The following is an 18,187-nucleotide window of genomic DNA, read 5'->3' as shown; positions in this document are numbered from 1 at the left end:
TTTACTCCTTTTTACCTTTTAGTTTAGGGCTTTGAAAAGTCAAAAGAAAAAGTTAAAATAAATAAATAAGAAAAACGTCTAAATAAAGAAGGAAAGGAGAAAAAGAAAGTAAAAAATATAATTTGACTTTATTGACACTTCTAGCTTAAGGTCTAGACATAGCTAATGCAACCTAAAAATATGGGTATTTGAACCTCTTTTTATTTATAAATTATTAAAAAGATCTATGAAAAGTGGCACATTTTGTTATATTAATTAAAAATTAAAAAAATTAATGTGGATAGAAAAATTTGAACCACAAATCTATAAGTTATGCACCCCCTATTTGTACTTACTTATCAATATACTAGAGTATTCTTTTTAACCTTGGGTTCACCAATACAAATTTAAAAAGATAATTAGAAAAATAGTAGTATTATATAGGGGTTAGGAAGGGGAGGATGGGTGCATGTGAACCCCCTCCCCTTCATGTACATACGCCCCTGTTTACCACTCGCGACTAACATTAACCATTTATTACGTGGGCTGACTTCGAGTTTGTATAATTAGCCACCTTTGTATATGTATAATTCGCCACATTTGTATAATTCGCAACTAACAATTCTTTGTTTGATTTTGTATATGACGATAATTTCCTTTGATTTTTCAGTTTTGTCATCATATACATTCAATCTTTTTGTGTATAACTTTTTAAAGTTTGTATAAACGTGTAGTTTTTGGATTTTGTATAATATAATTTATATAATGTAATTTGTATAATATATTTTGTATAACTGTTTAAATTTCATGTTTGTATCAATTCATTATTTTGAGTTTTATTACATTTGTATAATTCCAGACTTTATATTACTTAATTATACAAAAACACGCGAATTATACAAACGTACCTGTGAATTATACAAATTATTGTCCTCTCTCGCTCGCCTCTCTCCTCCCTCTCCCAGTCTCTCTCGCCACTCCTCCCTATAACATGTAGCTACGAATCGTAATTAGAAAACTATAGTTATGTTGCATGATTAGTCTATTTTTGAGTGGCTATATGCGAAAGTTCCTCATTAAACTAAGTAGACTAAACATTTAAAGTGAGGATTGGGTAGAGGAGAAGTAATAGTAGTGAAGCTTTTCTATTTAATTAGGACGTATTTGTAAGAGTTTGGGCTAGACATTCGGTAATTCGGTTCAATTTCTTATTTTTTGGTTTTTTGGATTTTCGGTTCTTGAAATAGTTGTACCGAACACCAAACCAAATTATTTCAGTTCGAATTTTGTTAATTCAGTTCGGTTTTTATTAGTTCAGTTTTTTATTATTGGCCTGTTTAGTGGGCTTTTTAAAAGTTAAACTTTTACAATTTTTTTAGCTTAATGGGCTAAAATTAAGTGGTCCTTAAAGTGTTAAAGCTATTACTCTATTAATATTTAATATTAATATATATATTATAATATAATATATTTCGGTTAAACTAAAATACCAAAAAAATACAAAAAACATATACCAAAAATCGAACTGAAATACTGAAATTGAAATATCGAAAAAAATTGGTTCAGTTCGGTATTTTGGTATTTATGTCCAGCCCTAGACTAAGAGTCAATTTTTTTTGGAAAGAAGGTTAAAAATACCCCCAACTTTGATTTATTAGTTGACTATGCCCTTACCGTCAAAACGAAGTTATTCATACCCTTACCGTTAAGAAACTTATCACATTTATTGAACTAATGTCTAAATATATTTTTAGCCCAAATAACATAGGAATATGTTCTCAGTCCTTGTTAAACTAGGTCTTGCACTATTATAAATAGAGGTGATGCTAGATATTTTTAATAGACAGAAATAGTGGAATACTTTGGAGAAATATTTGAGTTTATGAATAAAATATTTTTCATCAAATTGGTATTAGATCTTCTACCATCTTGATAAAGAATCAAAGAGTTTCTGTTATCGGTGAATGACTATGACAAATATGTCATCTGTCTGGCTAGTGATTATGTTAACAAACGTATGACCAATGATTATGTTTAACAAAATTTGTGTCGATGGTATATGCATGAAAAAAATTACGCTGAGAAGAAAGACTGAGAATAATATTGCATGTTTTAAAAAGTGAAAGTAAATGTGCACAAGTACTGAAGAATTTCTTCTCTAAAAGACAGAGAGAAATAGTTGGACATAAAAAAAATTGAAAATTGATTACAAGTTTTTTAAATTATTTTTTTATGTCTAGGGTGTTATATATCGGAATATGCATACAAGAGGGGGTTTGGCCTTACCTTCGAATATAACACAAGGATACAAATTTATCCTTCAAAAAAGAGGACAAAAGAAGTTATCTTAGACCGTCCAACCCTCACAAAAAGAACAACCTATCTAGCTAACTAACAAAAAAATTTGTCTTATCATATTTGAGCCTTATAATAGAAGGCATTTGGCTCTTGGCCAGTTGGAATGGACCCCTAACCCCTATCGGAAGTTGTTGATAGGTGTCATAATAGGCCTCTTTCTGACTGCTCGCGGCTAATTTAGCAAGATGGTTTGCAACCATATTGACCTCCCTGAAATAGTGTTCTACCTTGGCATTTGCAAGTTTCTTCAGATGTTGAACCTCTTCAATGATCCTTATTAGTTTATAATTATAGCATTTGTTCTCGTTGATCATTTGGACAAGAGATAACGAATCTACTTCAAGGGTAAAGTCTCTATAATTCAAAAGTATACATATGCTCAAACCATATTTAACTGTCAAGGCCTCTGCTTCCAGTTTAATGTCACATTGTAGGCCATCACAAATTCACCTTTGTTGTCTCTTAACACCCCTCATATACCAGCTTTAACAGTAGGAGAGGTGAAACTGCCAAGTTGATTACAAGTGAATCAACAAAATTGGATGTTGATGAAAAAGTGCATCAACTAGAATTGGAGAGAAGTTCTTGAACAATAGAATGTTGAAGAGAAGTACTTCAATAATTGAATGTTGAAGAGAAGTACTTCAACAATTGAATCTTGATGAGAACTGCATTAACTATTGGAAGTTGAAGAGAAACGCTCCAATACAATCAAGAAAAAAAAATAACTGGGAGTTGGAGATAATTGCTCCAATACAACAACAATGACGACAAGAAAAAAAAATACAATTTTGAATTACGAGAGAATGTCCAAATAATAATTCAAAGTAGACGTAATAATTCAAATTGTTTAGGATTTGATATTTATTTAATTCATGTCTAAATAAGATTTTTAGCCTAAATAATACAAGAATAAGTTTTCTAGTCCTAAATAAATTAGGCATCCTTTAAGATACGTTAAAAATAGTTATCGATCAAAGTTAGATTAATTAAAAAGGACTTGTTTCATGTAACACATGAAAAAAGAATCATCTTTGCTAGGATTTTCTTCTCTGATTTATCACAAAAAAATGTTTGTGGTAGAGTCACTTTACTCTATGGTGAGTGTTGTTGATCGCCCATTTAGCAATATTGACAATTTCATAACTAGTAAAACTCATGAGTGAGGATAGAAATTGATTTATTAAAAGAAAATCCATAACGAATAAGAATTTCTTGTATTATTATCTCTTAAAATAATGTCAACAGTGGGATCCGCTGTTTGATCCAGTTGAAGAGACGTCAATAGCAATTACTTGGATATTGTTTCCATCATTACCACCAAATTTCTTTGGGAAAGAGTATTTTTTCACTTGTAGCGGCAGTTGGAAAGCCTTTACAGGTGGACTTAGCAGCACAAAATAGGACAAGACCTAGTTGTGCTAGGGTGAAGGTGGAGGTAGATCTTTTAGGGAATTTTTCTAAAAGAATCAATCTGGGAATGAAGACAGAGGCTGGGGAGATAAGGGAGAAGTGGATTACAATTAAGTACGATTATGTACCCAAATACTGTAAGTCCTGCAAGTTACAGGGGCACAATGAGCAGGAATGTTTTGCAATTCATCCAGAATTATACCAACGAGAAGAGGGGGAGAATCAGGAGACCAAAAACAAGGAAGGAGATAAGGGGATTCGAAGATTGGATACGTTTACATAGAAGGAACAAGAGAACCCGACTGTCAATAATGACTTCCAAGAACAAATGGGGAAAAAGTTATGGGAGGGGTAGGCAGATGGAAAAAGGAGGAGCTGAGAAAGTATGGTATCCTAGACCTAAACAAACTAGGACTAATGAGGTCACTACTACAAACAAGTTTGGAGCATTGGAAGGTGAGCACAAGGAAGAATCACATAAAGAAAGGGACAATGACAGAAAAAATGAAGAAAAAGGGACCTGAGTAGAGGAACAAGTACAAGATACAACACAACATGAGGAAAGGAACAAAAAAAAAAGTGAACGATACACAAAACTCTGCTATGGACAAAGATGATGCTCAAAGTGCAATCAAAGATGTGGTCAATATACCTGATAAATCAGAGCAGTCAGTGAAAGGGGGGAATGATAAAGAAAAGGAGGCAGATGGGGAAACTTAGAGGGGAATAGGAGAAGAAGTTGACACCGGAGAGCATCCAGATGTTGGGGATAATCATATGGGAGAGGAAGAGAATTCACAAAGCCAATATGTCACAATACCACCTCCAAAGATAGATAAACTATCTGAGCAGGAAAGAATAGAGTTACAAGAAAGAGAGGAAGATGAGACTATGGACAGAAACATTGATGACATAGGTAGAGAATGTGATCTTTCACCTAGGCAGATCAACCATCTAAAGGGGAAGAGCAAAAAATGAGGTAACATATCTCAAACTCTTTCACAGATAAACACAAGGAGTAAAAATGGGTCCACCTCAACCAATATTTAATGATTAACAAAGCTCTTTTTTGGAGCATTAGGTCTGTTAGGACTCAAAAGGCCTTTGATAGACTTATTGAATTACATTAATGACATCATTACTCATATATTGCTCTATTAGAGCCATTTCAAAGTCCTTCAGAATTAGAAACATACAGAAGAAGACTAGGCATGCCAAATGCAAAGGTAAATTGTGCAGCCAAAATATGGATCTTTTGGGAGGAAGATTGGGAAGAACAGGATGTAGTAGACTATGTACAACAGTTACAATCAGATTAAAAAAAAAAGGATCAAATGATTATTTCAGAAACACAGCAGTTTATGCTAGGTGTTCTGCACTGGAAAGATTGGAATTATGGGAGCAACTGGAAGAGATAGCAGAAAACTTTACCATACCATGGCTGGTTGGAGGAAATTTTAACACAATCATGGATGAAGCTGAGAAATTGGGAGGCTTACTTGTGACACAAACGGAAATAGTAGATTTTGTGCAATGTACAAATGCTTGTGCATTAAATGAAATCAAATTCAAGGGCAGTTCATACACATGGTGGAATGGCAGAATTGAGGAAGAGAGTATTTTCAAAAGTATTGATAGGGTATTTGGTAACAATGAACTGATGAGATTAAAACCTAACAGTGAGGTACATCATCTGATAAGGCAAGGGTCAGACCATGCCCCCTACATGTGATTGGTAACAGTTTACAAGAAACAGTGACAAAACCATTTAAGTTTTTAAATTTTTGGACCAAGTACAATGAATTTAAAAAGGTTGTGAAAGATAGCTGGAATGGAGAAGAGATTAATGGGAATCCTTTCACAGTGATTCATAGTAAGATGAAGAGAATTAAGTCTGTCTTAACACAGTGGAGTAGAAGAACCTTTGGGCATATTTTTCAGAGAATTGCCACTTTAGAAGACACCATTAAAGTTATGGAAATACAAATGGAGATTACACCAACAGCAGAAAACAGAGCTTTACTTCATAAGGCATAAGCTGAGTTAAAAAACTATAGACATATAGATGAGGAGTTTTGGAGGTAAAAGGCAGGAATGAAGTGGTTCAAAGAAGGTGATAGAAATATCAAGTTCTTTCATGCTTATGTAAAAGGGAATAGGAGAAAGCTACAAGTTATGGATATTCTTACTGACCAGGGGGACAGAATCTCTACTACACAAAATATAGGGGAAGAAGCAGTAAATGTCTTTAAGGAACAGTTCAGGGAGAATCAAGAGACCACAAACTATGATATGCTGGAATACATTCCTACCCTAATAAACGAGGAACAAAATGCTAATATGGGAAGAATGCCTACAGAAGATGAAGTCAAAATGGTGGTTTTTACTCTAAATGGAGAGAGCGCTAGTGGGTCAGATGGTTTTTCAGGCAAGTTTTTTCAGAGCTGCTGGGATATTGTTGGTAATGATGTGACTAATATGGTGAAGGCTTTTTTCTGTGGACAAGACCTACCCAGGTACATTACACATACTAATTTGGTGCTCATACCAAAGAAGGAGGTGGTAGTAACTTATGGGGACCTTAGGCCAATAAGTCTAAGTAATTTTGTCAATAAAATACTTTCAAGAATTATTCATGAAAGAATTGTGACAGTGCTCCCAGGAATTATTTCAACAAATCAATCATGTTTTGTCAAAGGAAGAAGCATAACAGAGAATGTGTTACTGGCCCAAGAGATAGTAAGAGACATAAACAGGAGAAATAAACTACATAATGTGGTGGTAAAGTTAGACATGGCAAACATATGATAGGGTATCTTGGAAATATTTGGTGAGAGTGATGAGAAAGTTTGGATTTTCTGAATGACTTATAGATATGGTAGTAAGACTGATTAACAATAATTAGTATTCAATCTTAATGAATGGACAGTCATTTGGTTTCTTTCAGTCTTCTAGAGGGCTGAAACAACGAGACCCATTATCATCGACTCTGTTCATTATTGCAACTGAGGTATTGGCAAGAGGACTCAACAACTTGTATGAAGATTCAGATTTCAAAGGTTTTGGGATGGCTAAATGGTTCCCTGAAATCAATCATTTATCATATGCAGATGATACCATTCTCTTTTGTTCAGGGTAATCATCCTCAATTAGAAAGATGATGCAAATTCTAAGAAAATATGAACTGGTTTCAGGACAAATGATTAACCTGAACAAAAGTCTAGTCTACTTACATGACAAAGTTCTTCTAGGAGTTTGTAACAGAATAAGAAGGCTCACTGGAATTAGGCAAGGGCCTTCCCTTTCATCTATTTGGGATACCCCATCTTTTATGGAAGGAAAAATAAATCACACTTTGAGAGTTTAGTCAAGAAGGTAATTAAGATATTACGCTCCTAGCAGAACAAGCTCTTGTCCTTTGGTGGAAGATACATTCTGATAGCCCATGTATTGCAAACAATGCATGTTTATTTATTGTCTGCCATGAACCCCCCCCCCCCAAAGTGTAATTGATCAGTTGCATAAAATTTTTGTAAGATTGTTTTGGGGTAATGCAACTGGAGCCAGAAACAAACATTGGGTATCATGGGATAAAATGTGCTACCCTAAGGAGGAGGGAGGTTTGGGTTTAAGGTCATTACATGACATATCCAAAGCTTTATTTGCAAAGATATGGTGGAACTTTAGAACAACTACATCCTCTCCATGGGGAAGTTTCATATGGAATAAATACTGCAAAAAACTTCATCCAATTTTGGCAAAAGGATAGGGAACATCGCATGTGTGGAGAAAGATGACTGCTATTAGGGAAGAGGTAGAGCATAACATTTGGTGGCAGCTTAAGGATGGCAACTCTAGTTTCTGGTTTGATAACTGGACCAAACAAGGAGCACTCTATTAAGTAGAAGGAGATAGTGCAGTAAATAAAGAACTAGAGGTAAGGTCTTTCAGTAGACATGGAACCTGGGTCATATAAGGTCTGAGGTGGGTACTGTTTGAAGAAATGACTGTATATATTGTGAATCATATTAAGCCTCCAAAAGATAACCACAACAATGATGCAGCTTGGTGGATGAGTAATTCAGAAGAAGTTTTCACAGTCAACTCAACCTAAAATTTAGTGAGGCACAGAAAAGAAAGAAGAAAGGACTTTGATTTCATATGGGCAAAAGGATTGCCATTGAAAATCAATTTTTTTGTTTGGAGGCTATGGCTCATGGTGACAATCTGAAAAAAAAATGAAAATTCAAATTGTCTCAAGATGTTGGTGTTGTGAAGTAAAGGCAGAAGAAATCATGACACATTTTGTCCTAACAGCCCCCATAGCCAAAAGGCTATGGAGGCATTTTTCTATTTTTGCAAGTATAAATATGAAGGACAAGCACTTACAACAACTTCTTATACAATGGTGGAGTCTAGATGCCAATCCTAAACTTCAGCTATTGTATAGAGCAGTCCCAGCAGTCATTATGTGGACAATATGAAAAATGAGAAACAACTTGAAACATGAAAAGACTGTTACATTTGAAAACATGGTGGAATAGGTAGAAGAGATGTTGAGGAAGCTAGTAAGAGGAGTGTATCCTTGGATAAGACCAGAAAAAGCAAATTGGCCACACCTAGTAGCAAAATTGCAGAACTATAAGCCGAAGATATATCACCACAGCGTAGTTTGGCAAAGGCCAGAGAGAGACAAAGTAAAATGCAATACAGATGGTGCAAGTAAAGGTAACCCTGGAGATAGTTCATTTGGATTTTGCATCAGAAATCATGAAGGTAATTTACTATATGCAAAGGCAAAAGGAATTGGAGTGGCAACAAACATAGAGGCTGAATCAATGGCAATCTTGGAGGCTTTGCAGTACTGCATGGGGAAGGAACTGGTGGGAGTCATAGTCGAAACAGATACTTTGAGCCTAAAAAAGATGATTGAAAAATAGTGGAAGGTACCATGGGAGCTGGTAGAAAGGATTGAGTAAATAAGAGTTCTTGTACACAAGCTACAAGCTTCATTAACTCATGCATTTAGAGAAGGAAATTGTGTAGCAGACTCTTTAGCAAATGAGGTGGTTGAATCACAAAGCACAAAGGAATACAACACCTTTTAGGAGCTACCAAGTTCAACCAGAAGACATTAATTTAGATAAAGCATAGGTACCAAACATCATATTCAAGACAAGAAGAATCATAACACCAACATGTTGATAATGTGGAAGAAAAGCATAAACAGTCAAGAACAAGGGAATCATAGATACAACAGTGTGAGAATAACATTGAACAAGAATTGTAAACATCAAGAAAGTGACAAGAGAAATATTGTGTTACAGAAGGTTAGGACTATAATTTACAGCTACCAAACGCCCCATCAAGTTGGGTCGCGGAGCTTTAGAGATATCAAGTACACAATGAAGCGAAATAGAGAGGGCAGGCTCAATGACTTACAAGATTAGAGGGGGCGGAGCATATACTAACGGCCAATTGGATAGAATCCCGACCATCTAAGGAGAAAAGAGAAAAAGGAAGATATATGTCAATAATATATACGATAGAAACGAAAAGGAAGAAGAGGATTGAGTCGTACCATGAACTAGAGAGTAGATCATCAAAGCCACTAAATTGGCGGAGCAGCCATGAAAGAAGAATCTTCAAATTCAACCTACAAATACACTTATGATGAAGAGAGAGTAAACTTCAAGACAAGAGTACTTCAGTTGGAGGAAGTACAACAGTGGACTAGACTAGGGAATAGCTTTTAGAAACTTTTCACCTTTTCTTTTGGATCAGGTCTTTTTGCTGGACTTTGGTCATTTTGTTTTCTTTGTTTCTTTCTTTTTTGTAGTGGGCCATGCCTATTTAGCTTATGAATAAAAGGGTCTACGGACTAAAAATCCACTTAAAAAAAGGTCAACATTATAAGCATCAAGGTATTAGTACTAAAAGGAGAGAAATGATGAAGAAGATAAGATAGAAGTACATAGATCCCAAGAGGGAGATTGAGAAAGAAACTGAGGGAGTATATTGAGATATCACTTTTAGCATGCCTTACAAAAGTAATGGTATTGAAACGATGGAGAACATTCATTAGCCATGTGGAATTGCTTATGAATTGGTGAGTTATAATGGTGAAAAGTTGACTTCTCTTACATCTATTAATACTAACAGGTAACTACAAGTTGGTGGTAGTTGTACCTTCTTGTGACGCTCCGAGTTTACACCCTAGACGTGGACGGCACTTGAAAATCATTGTTGGTCCCCAAACGGATCCTTAGTCTGACTGACTATTTAGTGGAACACTAACTCAAGCAAACATAGGCTTAAAACTAAAGAACATGTAAAACCATTAACTGAATCTTAAAACTCTCTGAAAATATTGAATATAAATGATAAAGTTTAGCAAAACATCTGAGAATGAATATTGAAAGACTATCGAAATCTACTTATCTACGAAGCCTCTACTATCTAAAGATAGATGTCAGGACAAGATTCACAACGACCTTTAAGCAAAACTACTAAAGAAGTAACAGATCGGAGTCCTCCGAAAGCAAGGAGGCCTCACCAAAACTAATGAGTGGGTGATGTGATCTCAACGATGCGTCTGTTGATGATCTTGAATACAGGTACCTGCATCATGAAATTATATAGGTCGAATGACGTTTGTAATGTATAGTATGCAGTAAATTCGAATAAAAGAAATAACTGAACTGAAGGACTGAAGTAGCTCAACTGAAGTAAAGCATGAACATAACGTAAAATAGTTTAAGCTTTACAATATAAGATGCAATAATAGCAAATACTGAAATATATATCTACTTTACTTTACCAGGGAGTTATTCTAACCAACAACCATCACTATGAGTCTCATGATGATACAACGTCTTACCTACGTTGCCAGTTATACCTTGTCAAAGTACAGAATGCAACTTTAACTTATGGATCCACTAATAAACCTTCTTCAGGCAGGTGAGGAGTCGCCCGTCTTGCGGTGCGATCCTATCTATACTGGCGGCGTAGGTTATGGAGTTTGAGTTGTCTTAACTCTTACCCTAAACTAGTGCCTAATGCCACTCCAAAAATATAGGTCTGTATGCTTATATAAAATACGCACTGGGTTGAGTTAATACTCAAAAGACCCTCTTTAAAGGATAATTAAACTTTACTTTATCCTGAAATGCTTCTGAAAACTCTTTATGCTTTTCTTGAAAACCACTTTTTAAATGTGAAAAATAATACATTGGAGATCATTAAAGTTCCCTTAAAACTCTTCTCAATAATGCTTTAAAATTATTCTTGGACTCTCTTTAAATTTCCAAAATTAATGCAAGGAAAATAATTGTACAAAGGCTTTCAACGAAATCTCATCAATTAGGGTTCATGTGAAAATATGAGCATGAACAACAACTTAGGATTTCAGTGCATAAAATATCATAATCTCATAATTAAGAAATCAAAACTCGGAATAAAAACATAATTCAAATTCATAATTTCATGGAACTTTGGGTAGAACACTGAATTTAACTCTTACTGACTGAATTTAGATGTAGGGTGTGACATAAGACGCATGCATCAACTTGTTCAATTTTATACAAGTTAAAGTACTTCTAAATTAAAAGGGGTGATATTAAACTCACCCAGAATTAAATAAAAATACTAGTAATAATTAAAATCACTAAAGATTACTCTAATGTTAAATTCAAAATTAATGAATAGTCAAGATTACTTTAATGATTCAAAATTAATGAATAGTCAATATTACTTTAATTACTACGTTCTCTCTAGTCAAACAAACAAGTAAAGATAAGACTTCATATTAATGTTAAATCCAAAATAATTGAATACTCAACTATTCTAAACCACTATAAATAAGCTTTCTACTATAGTCATTCATACATCTCTTACAAAAGATCCCCAATACATCACCAAGTACTCAAGAAAAAATGGCAAAAATTCTTTTAACTTTGTTTGCTTTGGCTCTAATTTTAGGCCAAACAAATGCAGTTATTCAATGTGGTACTGATGTTATACCAAAAGTAATTTCTTGTGGAGGTTTTATACTAGGTGATGATGCAAAACCTAGTCAAGCTTGTTGTGTTGGATTGCAAGATTTGGCTAAAATAGCTGCTGCCTCACAACCAGACCGCAAAGATATTTGCTTGTGCTTCAAAGCTGCAATGCAAGGTTCCAAAGTGAACTATACAAAAGCTAAACAACTTCCTGATCTATGTCACTTCACTCCCTTTATGCCAATGGTACCTAATCCTGATTGCTCCAAGTAAGCATTACTCACCCTTTAAATTTTAATGTTGTATAACTTGCGACAATACCCTTTGTCGGAAAATTACATTGTATAAATAGGTAAAAGTTTAATATTATCTATATATATATATTAATGTCGACACTTCTTGACACAAGGTGAAGAGCTAGTGCTAACGGTTGAGGGGTTGCAAAAGCTCTCAATCGTTGGTAGGTAAGGTGTTTACTAATTTTTGTTACACCCTTGAATTAAAATCCTAGCTCCAAATGTGATTTTATATATTCTTAATACACAGGCACTTCCATTTATGTATTTATTAGTTTTTATTTTTTTAATTGATTTTATTATCTTGATTTACCCTTTTATTTTTGGATGTGTGATTTCAGGGTTATTTGAAGAAGTAGAAGGAAAATCATACACAATGTAGAAGAGATGTAGTCTTCTACAAGAATGATGATCGATGTTTTTCAATAAAATGTTGTCAATTTTATTTAATGACAAAATTGTCATCTCTATTTTAACTAAATAAATGATAGAAAATCAATTTAAAAAATTGTGTTTGATTGTTATTCGAGCTCTCCTTTTAATCTATAGATGCATCAGATTGTCTCAATATAATGATAGTATAAATTAGTTATTATACGGACAAGTTATTTAAAAAATAAATACAAATAATAATTCAAACTGCAAACCCTTTCTAAGACGATAATACTTTAGTCACTAAAACATACCACCTTTACCTACACACACTAATGCTTATAAATACAATTAAGACTTGTAAAGTACGTAACAACTTGAACATCAAATGACAAACTTAAACAACATACAAAAAAAAACATTTTAATTTATTTCCTCTGTCCCATTTTATGTGGCACCCTTTCTGTCACGTCCCGAGCATATGCATTGGAAGTGGCCGGCACTCGAAAATAATTGATGGTCCTCAAGCGAACCCTTGTTCTAGCTGACTATTAAGCGAAAGACTAACTCAAGCATACACAAGCATCAAAACTGAAGAATTGTTCAAGAATAGTTTATTAAATATCAAAGTTATCTGAAAATACTGAGTATTGAATATAAAGTTTTAAATAAAACATCTGACACTAAATATTGCAAGATTGACCAAGACTGTCTATCTATGAAGCCTCTACCGTATAAAGATTGGTATTAGGACAAGACCCATGACACCTCAAACGATACTACTAACAAATCATAAATCTAGAGTCCTCCAAAAGTAAGGAGGTCTCACCAAAAGCTGACGAACGTATGATGTGATCTCAACAGAACTCCTATTGATGATCCTAAGTACCTGAATCTGCATCATGAAACGATGCAGGTCGAATGACATTAGTACATTGAATGTACGAGTATGTGACAGTGCTGAATAATACAAATAACTGAACTAAAAGACTAAAAGCAACTCAACTGAAATATAGTATAAATCATTATGAAAATCATTTAAGTTGTTACTACCGGAATGCAATTATAGCAAATACTGAATTGAAATGTATATATAAAAATATACTTTTTACTTTACTAGGGGATCTCTACCTAACAACTATCACTATGAGCCTCGTGATGATACAATGACTTACCCACGTTGTCGAAGCCGCTCTACACCTTGCTGGAGTATAGGATGTAACTCAACTGCTGGATCTACGAAAAAAACCTTCTTGAGGCAGGTGAGGAGTCGCCCGTCTTGCGATATGATCTTATCTACGCCGGCATCGTAGGTTATGGAGTTTGAGTTATCTGTACTCTTACCCCAAGTCGGTGCTCAATACTACTCCCAAAATACAATTGTTTGCTCATGTAAAAGTACTCTGTAAGTTGAGATAATTTCTCAAAAGGCCTCTTTAAGAGATAATTGAAATCGTACTAAATGTGTCGGGAAACTCTTTATACTTTTCTGAAAATAGTACTCTCTTTTCAATGTAAAAATAATACTTTTGGAACCATCTAAGTTCCCTTAAACTTTTCCTGAAAATAATGTTTTTAAAACTATCTCTTGGACTCACTTTAATCCTCAAAATCAATGTAAGGGAATACTGGCTCGAAAATACTTTTAAAAAGAAACCCAATATATATAGGGTTCGTATGAAACTACAAGCATGAACAACAATTCAAGAATTTCAAAGCATAAAATATTTCAAATCTCATAATGTAAGGATTCAAAACTCGAAACAAGATCATAACTCAAATTCAAGAATTTCATAAACTGCGAGCAGAACCCTAGATTCAACTTGCCATTGATTGAATTAAGATGTAGGGCATGAGGATGAACTAGTCCAACACTATGGATAGCATCACATACCTGGAACCTTAACATATATGAACATGAAGTATACCATCCGACCCAAGTTGATTCACTTACGATAATCGATTCGAATTCTAAGAGTACAGTTGTGAGGCATTACAATTTCTTTTTTTGTCCGTCCTAAAAAGAATGTCACCTTACTATAATTAAAAAGAATTTAACTTAAAAAATTCTCTTTTTGCCTTTAATGAAATGATTTTCAACCACACATTTATTCCAGCATTATTTTAGACCATAAGTTTCAAAAGTCTTCTTTTTTCTTAAACATCGTGTCAAGTCAAAGGGTGCCACATAAAATGAAACAGAAGGAGTAGTTCTTTACTTTCAACACTTAGCTTCACAAACAACTCCTTGTCTTGATGACTATTACTTGGTAGAGACCTTTGTTATATTGGAGGCAAATAGTTACTCCAATTGTGGCCTATTATGATATCATTAATCTTCTTACCCACTATTGTGAACCATCCAGTTCTTTTACTTCTTGCAATGTACTCTAATACGCAGCTCTGGTAGTAAACATGTTAATGAACTGTTTTTTAATCTATTTTTTGCATATGCTTCTTATGATGTTTAATCATTTCTTAATTATCAAAATTTTCATGTTATTAGCGTAGCTTATACTTCCTTTGTCTCAATTTATATGACTCACTTTCTTTTTTTCGTCCATTCCTGAAAGAATGACACATTTCTATATTTAGTAACAATTTAATTTTAAGATGCTCATTTTACCTTTATGGAAATGATTTATAGCCACACAAATATCTATGACTTATTTTAGACCACATATTTCTAAAAAATAATTTCTTTCTTTCTTAAACTCAGTACCAAGTTGTAACACCCCAGAAATTTTTTCGAATTGAGACTCGAACCATCTTTCGTTGTGAGTAGGATTATACTGAGGAAATTAAAATTTCTTGAGTGTTAAGGTCACTAGATGTAGCACCTTGAGTTTCAAGAAGAACTAAAGAGAGTTCATTCAAGTCATTCCTAAGTTCCTTTAAGTTTTGAGTTAACTTCAAACGACCATAACTTTCCGTACAAGATGAGTTAGGTAGGCTACAAGGTACCCAATGAAAGGTCTTTGAATTATCTTTCCAATGCCACCAAGTTTTCTAAGTTTTGAGGTCAGATGAGTGAGATATGCCCTTTTGAAGTCAGGCTGTCCAGTTAAGAAAAGTTATTCGAAAATAGTAAGGGGTATTTTGGTCTTTTCCTTACCAAATCAGATTTAATTCATTTTTAGTAATGTTTTAGGGGTCTAATCCTATTAGGTTCAGTTTTATAGTCCTAATATACGCCTAGGGTTATAGTTGAGAGTTCAAGAAGAGAAAAGAAGAGAAAATAGGGGAAAAGAGGAGGAAAGAGGAGAGAATCAAAGCGTTCGTCGAGAGTCTTGCATTTTGTTGCGGATTTTCGCCATGGGTTTAATACCTAAGAGATATGTAAGCTTCCATAGTGTTGGGTTAGTTCACCCACACGCCAATTATGTTATTTTCAGCGAAATTTCATTCTTGAAGTTGAAAGATTAGAGTTCTTGATGAGTTCTTGATAGGTGTTCTTGAAGTTCATTCTAAATCTTGTTGTGTTGGGGTTTTGATGATTTCTTGAGATTAAAGTGAGTGTTTTGAGGGCTGTATTGAGTAAATTAGAGTGTACTTATGTTAACTAATTGAATCCAAGTGATTGGAGAAGAAACCGTTCGATTATAGGCGAATTAGGGTGAGAAAACGAGCAAAGAATTTCGTCGGGTCTTCTGGGTTGGGGCCTGGCGCGTCGCGCCAGTCAGAGCGCCCCAAAGTATGCTCTGAAGTTTAGGGGCTGGTGCCCCGCGCCACTCATAGCCCCAGGTTCGCCTGTCCCCGTCCAGTTTGCAATCGGTTGCTCCGTTTGAGTTCGTTTAAAAGTGCACCTTCACTCCCTTTGGATTCTAACTACTCTAAGCTACTTCTAAATACTTAGAAATCATTAATAACATGATCATAAACTTGAATTCATAATTCAAATTCAAATTCAAGGTAGAGTTAAGAGTCAAGTTTTGAGGATTCTTTCGAACATTTTAAGAAAGTCCCTTTGAGCCCTTTTGTGGAGTCTTCTACAACTTCTAGTAACTTGTTTCAAGACTCGAGAAAGTGAGTATGAGAATGAGGAGAATGTATTCATGAGTCTACTTTGTCATCATGAGATCTTTCATTTCATGAACCATAACTCTTGAATTCATAATTCACATTCAAGAGAGAGTTAAGAGTAGAGTTCAAGGAAGCCTTCGAGTTCAATTGTGAATCCTTTGAGACCCATCATCAATTTGAGTTAAGCTTTGAAAGTATGAGAATGAGAAAAATTGTATACATGAGTTCTTTGTTGATATTTTGACAAGTTACCCATGAAGTCCTTGAGTTGAATTGTTCATTCCCATAAATCCGCATGAACCCTATAAGTAGATAAGTCTTGAGATGAGGAGTATCTTTGAGACCTTGAGTTGAGTAGTTCATGCTCATAATTCTGCATGAACCCTCTGAGTTGAACATTCTTAAAATGAGTAGTATCATTGAAATTCTTGAGTTCCAAGTATTGAGTTCTATCTATAGTTATTGAAAACCTTGCATTGAGTCGTTTCACGTCCATAATTCGGGATGAACCATATTTTAAGTAAGTCTTTTACTAGACGTTTTAACTTTGTTTTAAGACTTAAGCTTTGAGTTGATGAGTAAAGAGTAAGAGTAAAGTTCATTTCTTCAAAGATTATATGGGAACTAAGTATTCCCAAGAGTTAAAATGTTTTCATGTTTTCACATTTGAGTAAGAACGGAAATATCGATTTCCAAGAGAGCTTTTGAGCTAGTTTTTGAGTAATTATCTCAAATCACAGAAAGAGTTTTGTTTTTAAAACATATGAGATGAGTATATTTTGGAGGTAGTATTGAGCACCGATATGAGGACGCGAGTTCATAATAACCCAAGTCTCCATAAACCATGTAGCCATCAAGGGTAGAAAGGATCATACTTTTTAGATGACTCATTAGTGCTTTTTAGCATAGACTGGTGATGTGAGGCTAAAAATACATATTTTTTAATCATTATTTCCTCACATTTTATTATTTTATATTTTGTTCCTTTTTGTAGCATCAATTTGATGGATTGTGCTAAATTGTGTATTTTATTTGTAGGATTAAATTGATGGAAAATTGGAGAAGTTTGAATCTAAAACGAATTAAAGATTGAAGGTTCAACAAGGAAATCAAGCAGACAGCTTAATGGATTAAATTTAATAAAATAATATATTTGTATATATGAGGAAAAAGGATGCGAACAATTTGCAATTGAAATTGGATACTACTGCTGCCACGTGTCAGCAGCTGGATGGCTCATATTAGTATGAAAGTCGGCGAGCAACGTGAAATTCCAGAAATACGCGTACAGTGGAAAACTCAATTTAATTGGGTTTTGTTTTCCTAATTTGTCTTGAACTCAATTATTTTATTTATGATTTCTCTATCTATAAATAGGGGATGAAAAATTATTCTTGAAGGAAGCGAAGAACCAAGATACAAGACACAATATAAATTTTCTTCTAGCTTAGGAACTTTGGAAGAGCCGTCGTGGAGGCCGGAGAATTGTGGTTTATTCTTTCTTCTCCTTTATTATTTATTTGTATTCATGATTAATAAAAGATAGTATAGCTATTGTTTTTAACTTTTTATGATTAACACAAGCATAATTATTTTAATAAATTTTGATTGTGTTTTTTGAGATAATGAGTAGCTAACTTTCATAACTAGGGTTGTGGGAACCATAAGCGATTAACAAAGTATGAATAATAGCTAAGCAATTCTTGAATAGTATTTTGCATGCATTGATAATTCTTTCGTTTAAAA

The 18,187-nt window shown here is 34.2% G+C and overlaps 1 protein-coding gene across 1 annotated transcript; it reads left to right on the top strand.

Moving 5' to 3' along the window:
- The first annotated feature begins 4,996 nt into the window (after nucleotides 1-4,996).
- LOC107062856 (uncharacterized) lies at nucleotides 4,997-5,787 on the top strand. Its single transcript, XM_015314019.1, has 2 exons — nucleotides 4,997-5,434; nucleotides 5,545-5,787. The coding sequence occupies exons 1-2, from the start codon at nucleotides 4,997-4,999 to the stop codon at nucleotides 5,785-5,787; spliced, it is 681 nt and encodes a 226-aa protein (XP_015169505.1).
- Nucleotides 5,788-18,187: the final 12,400 nt, after the last annotated feature.

Source organism: Solanum tuberosum, unplaced genomic scaffold (genome assembly GCF_000226075.1).
Source record: "Solanum tuberosum cultivar DM 1-3 516 R44 unplaced genomic scaffold, SolTub_3.0 scf00267, whole genome shotgun sequence".
Lineage (NCBI taxonomy): Eukaryota > Viridiplantae > Streptophyta > Magnoliopsida > Solanales > Solanaceae > Solanum > Solanum tuberosum.
Note: the sequence above shows the minus strand (reverse complement) of the source record. Positions and strands in the feature narration are given on the sequence as shown.

Coding starts and splice junctions, on each gene's coding strand:
- LOC107062856 (XM_015314019.1), top strand. CDS start 4,997: ATGGATCTTTTGGGAGGAAGATTGGGAAGAACAGGATGTAGTAGACTA. Junction 5,435..5,544: donor GATTAAAACCTAACAGTGAG/GTACATCATCTG, acceptor TTTTGGACCAAG/TACAATGAATTTAAAAAGGT.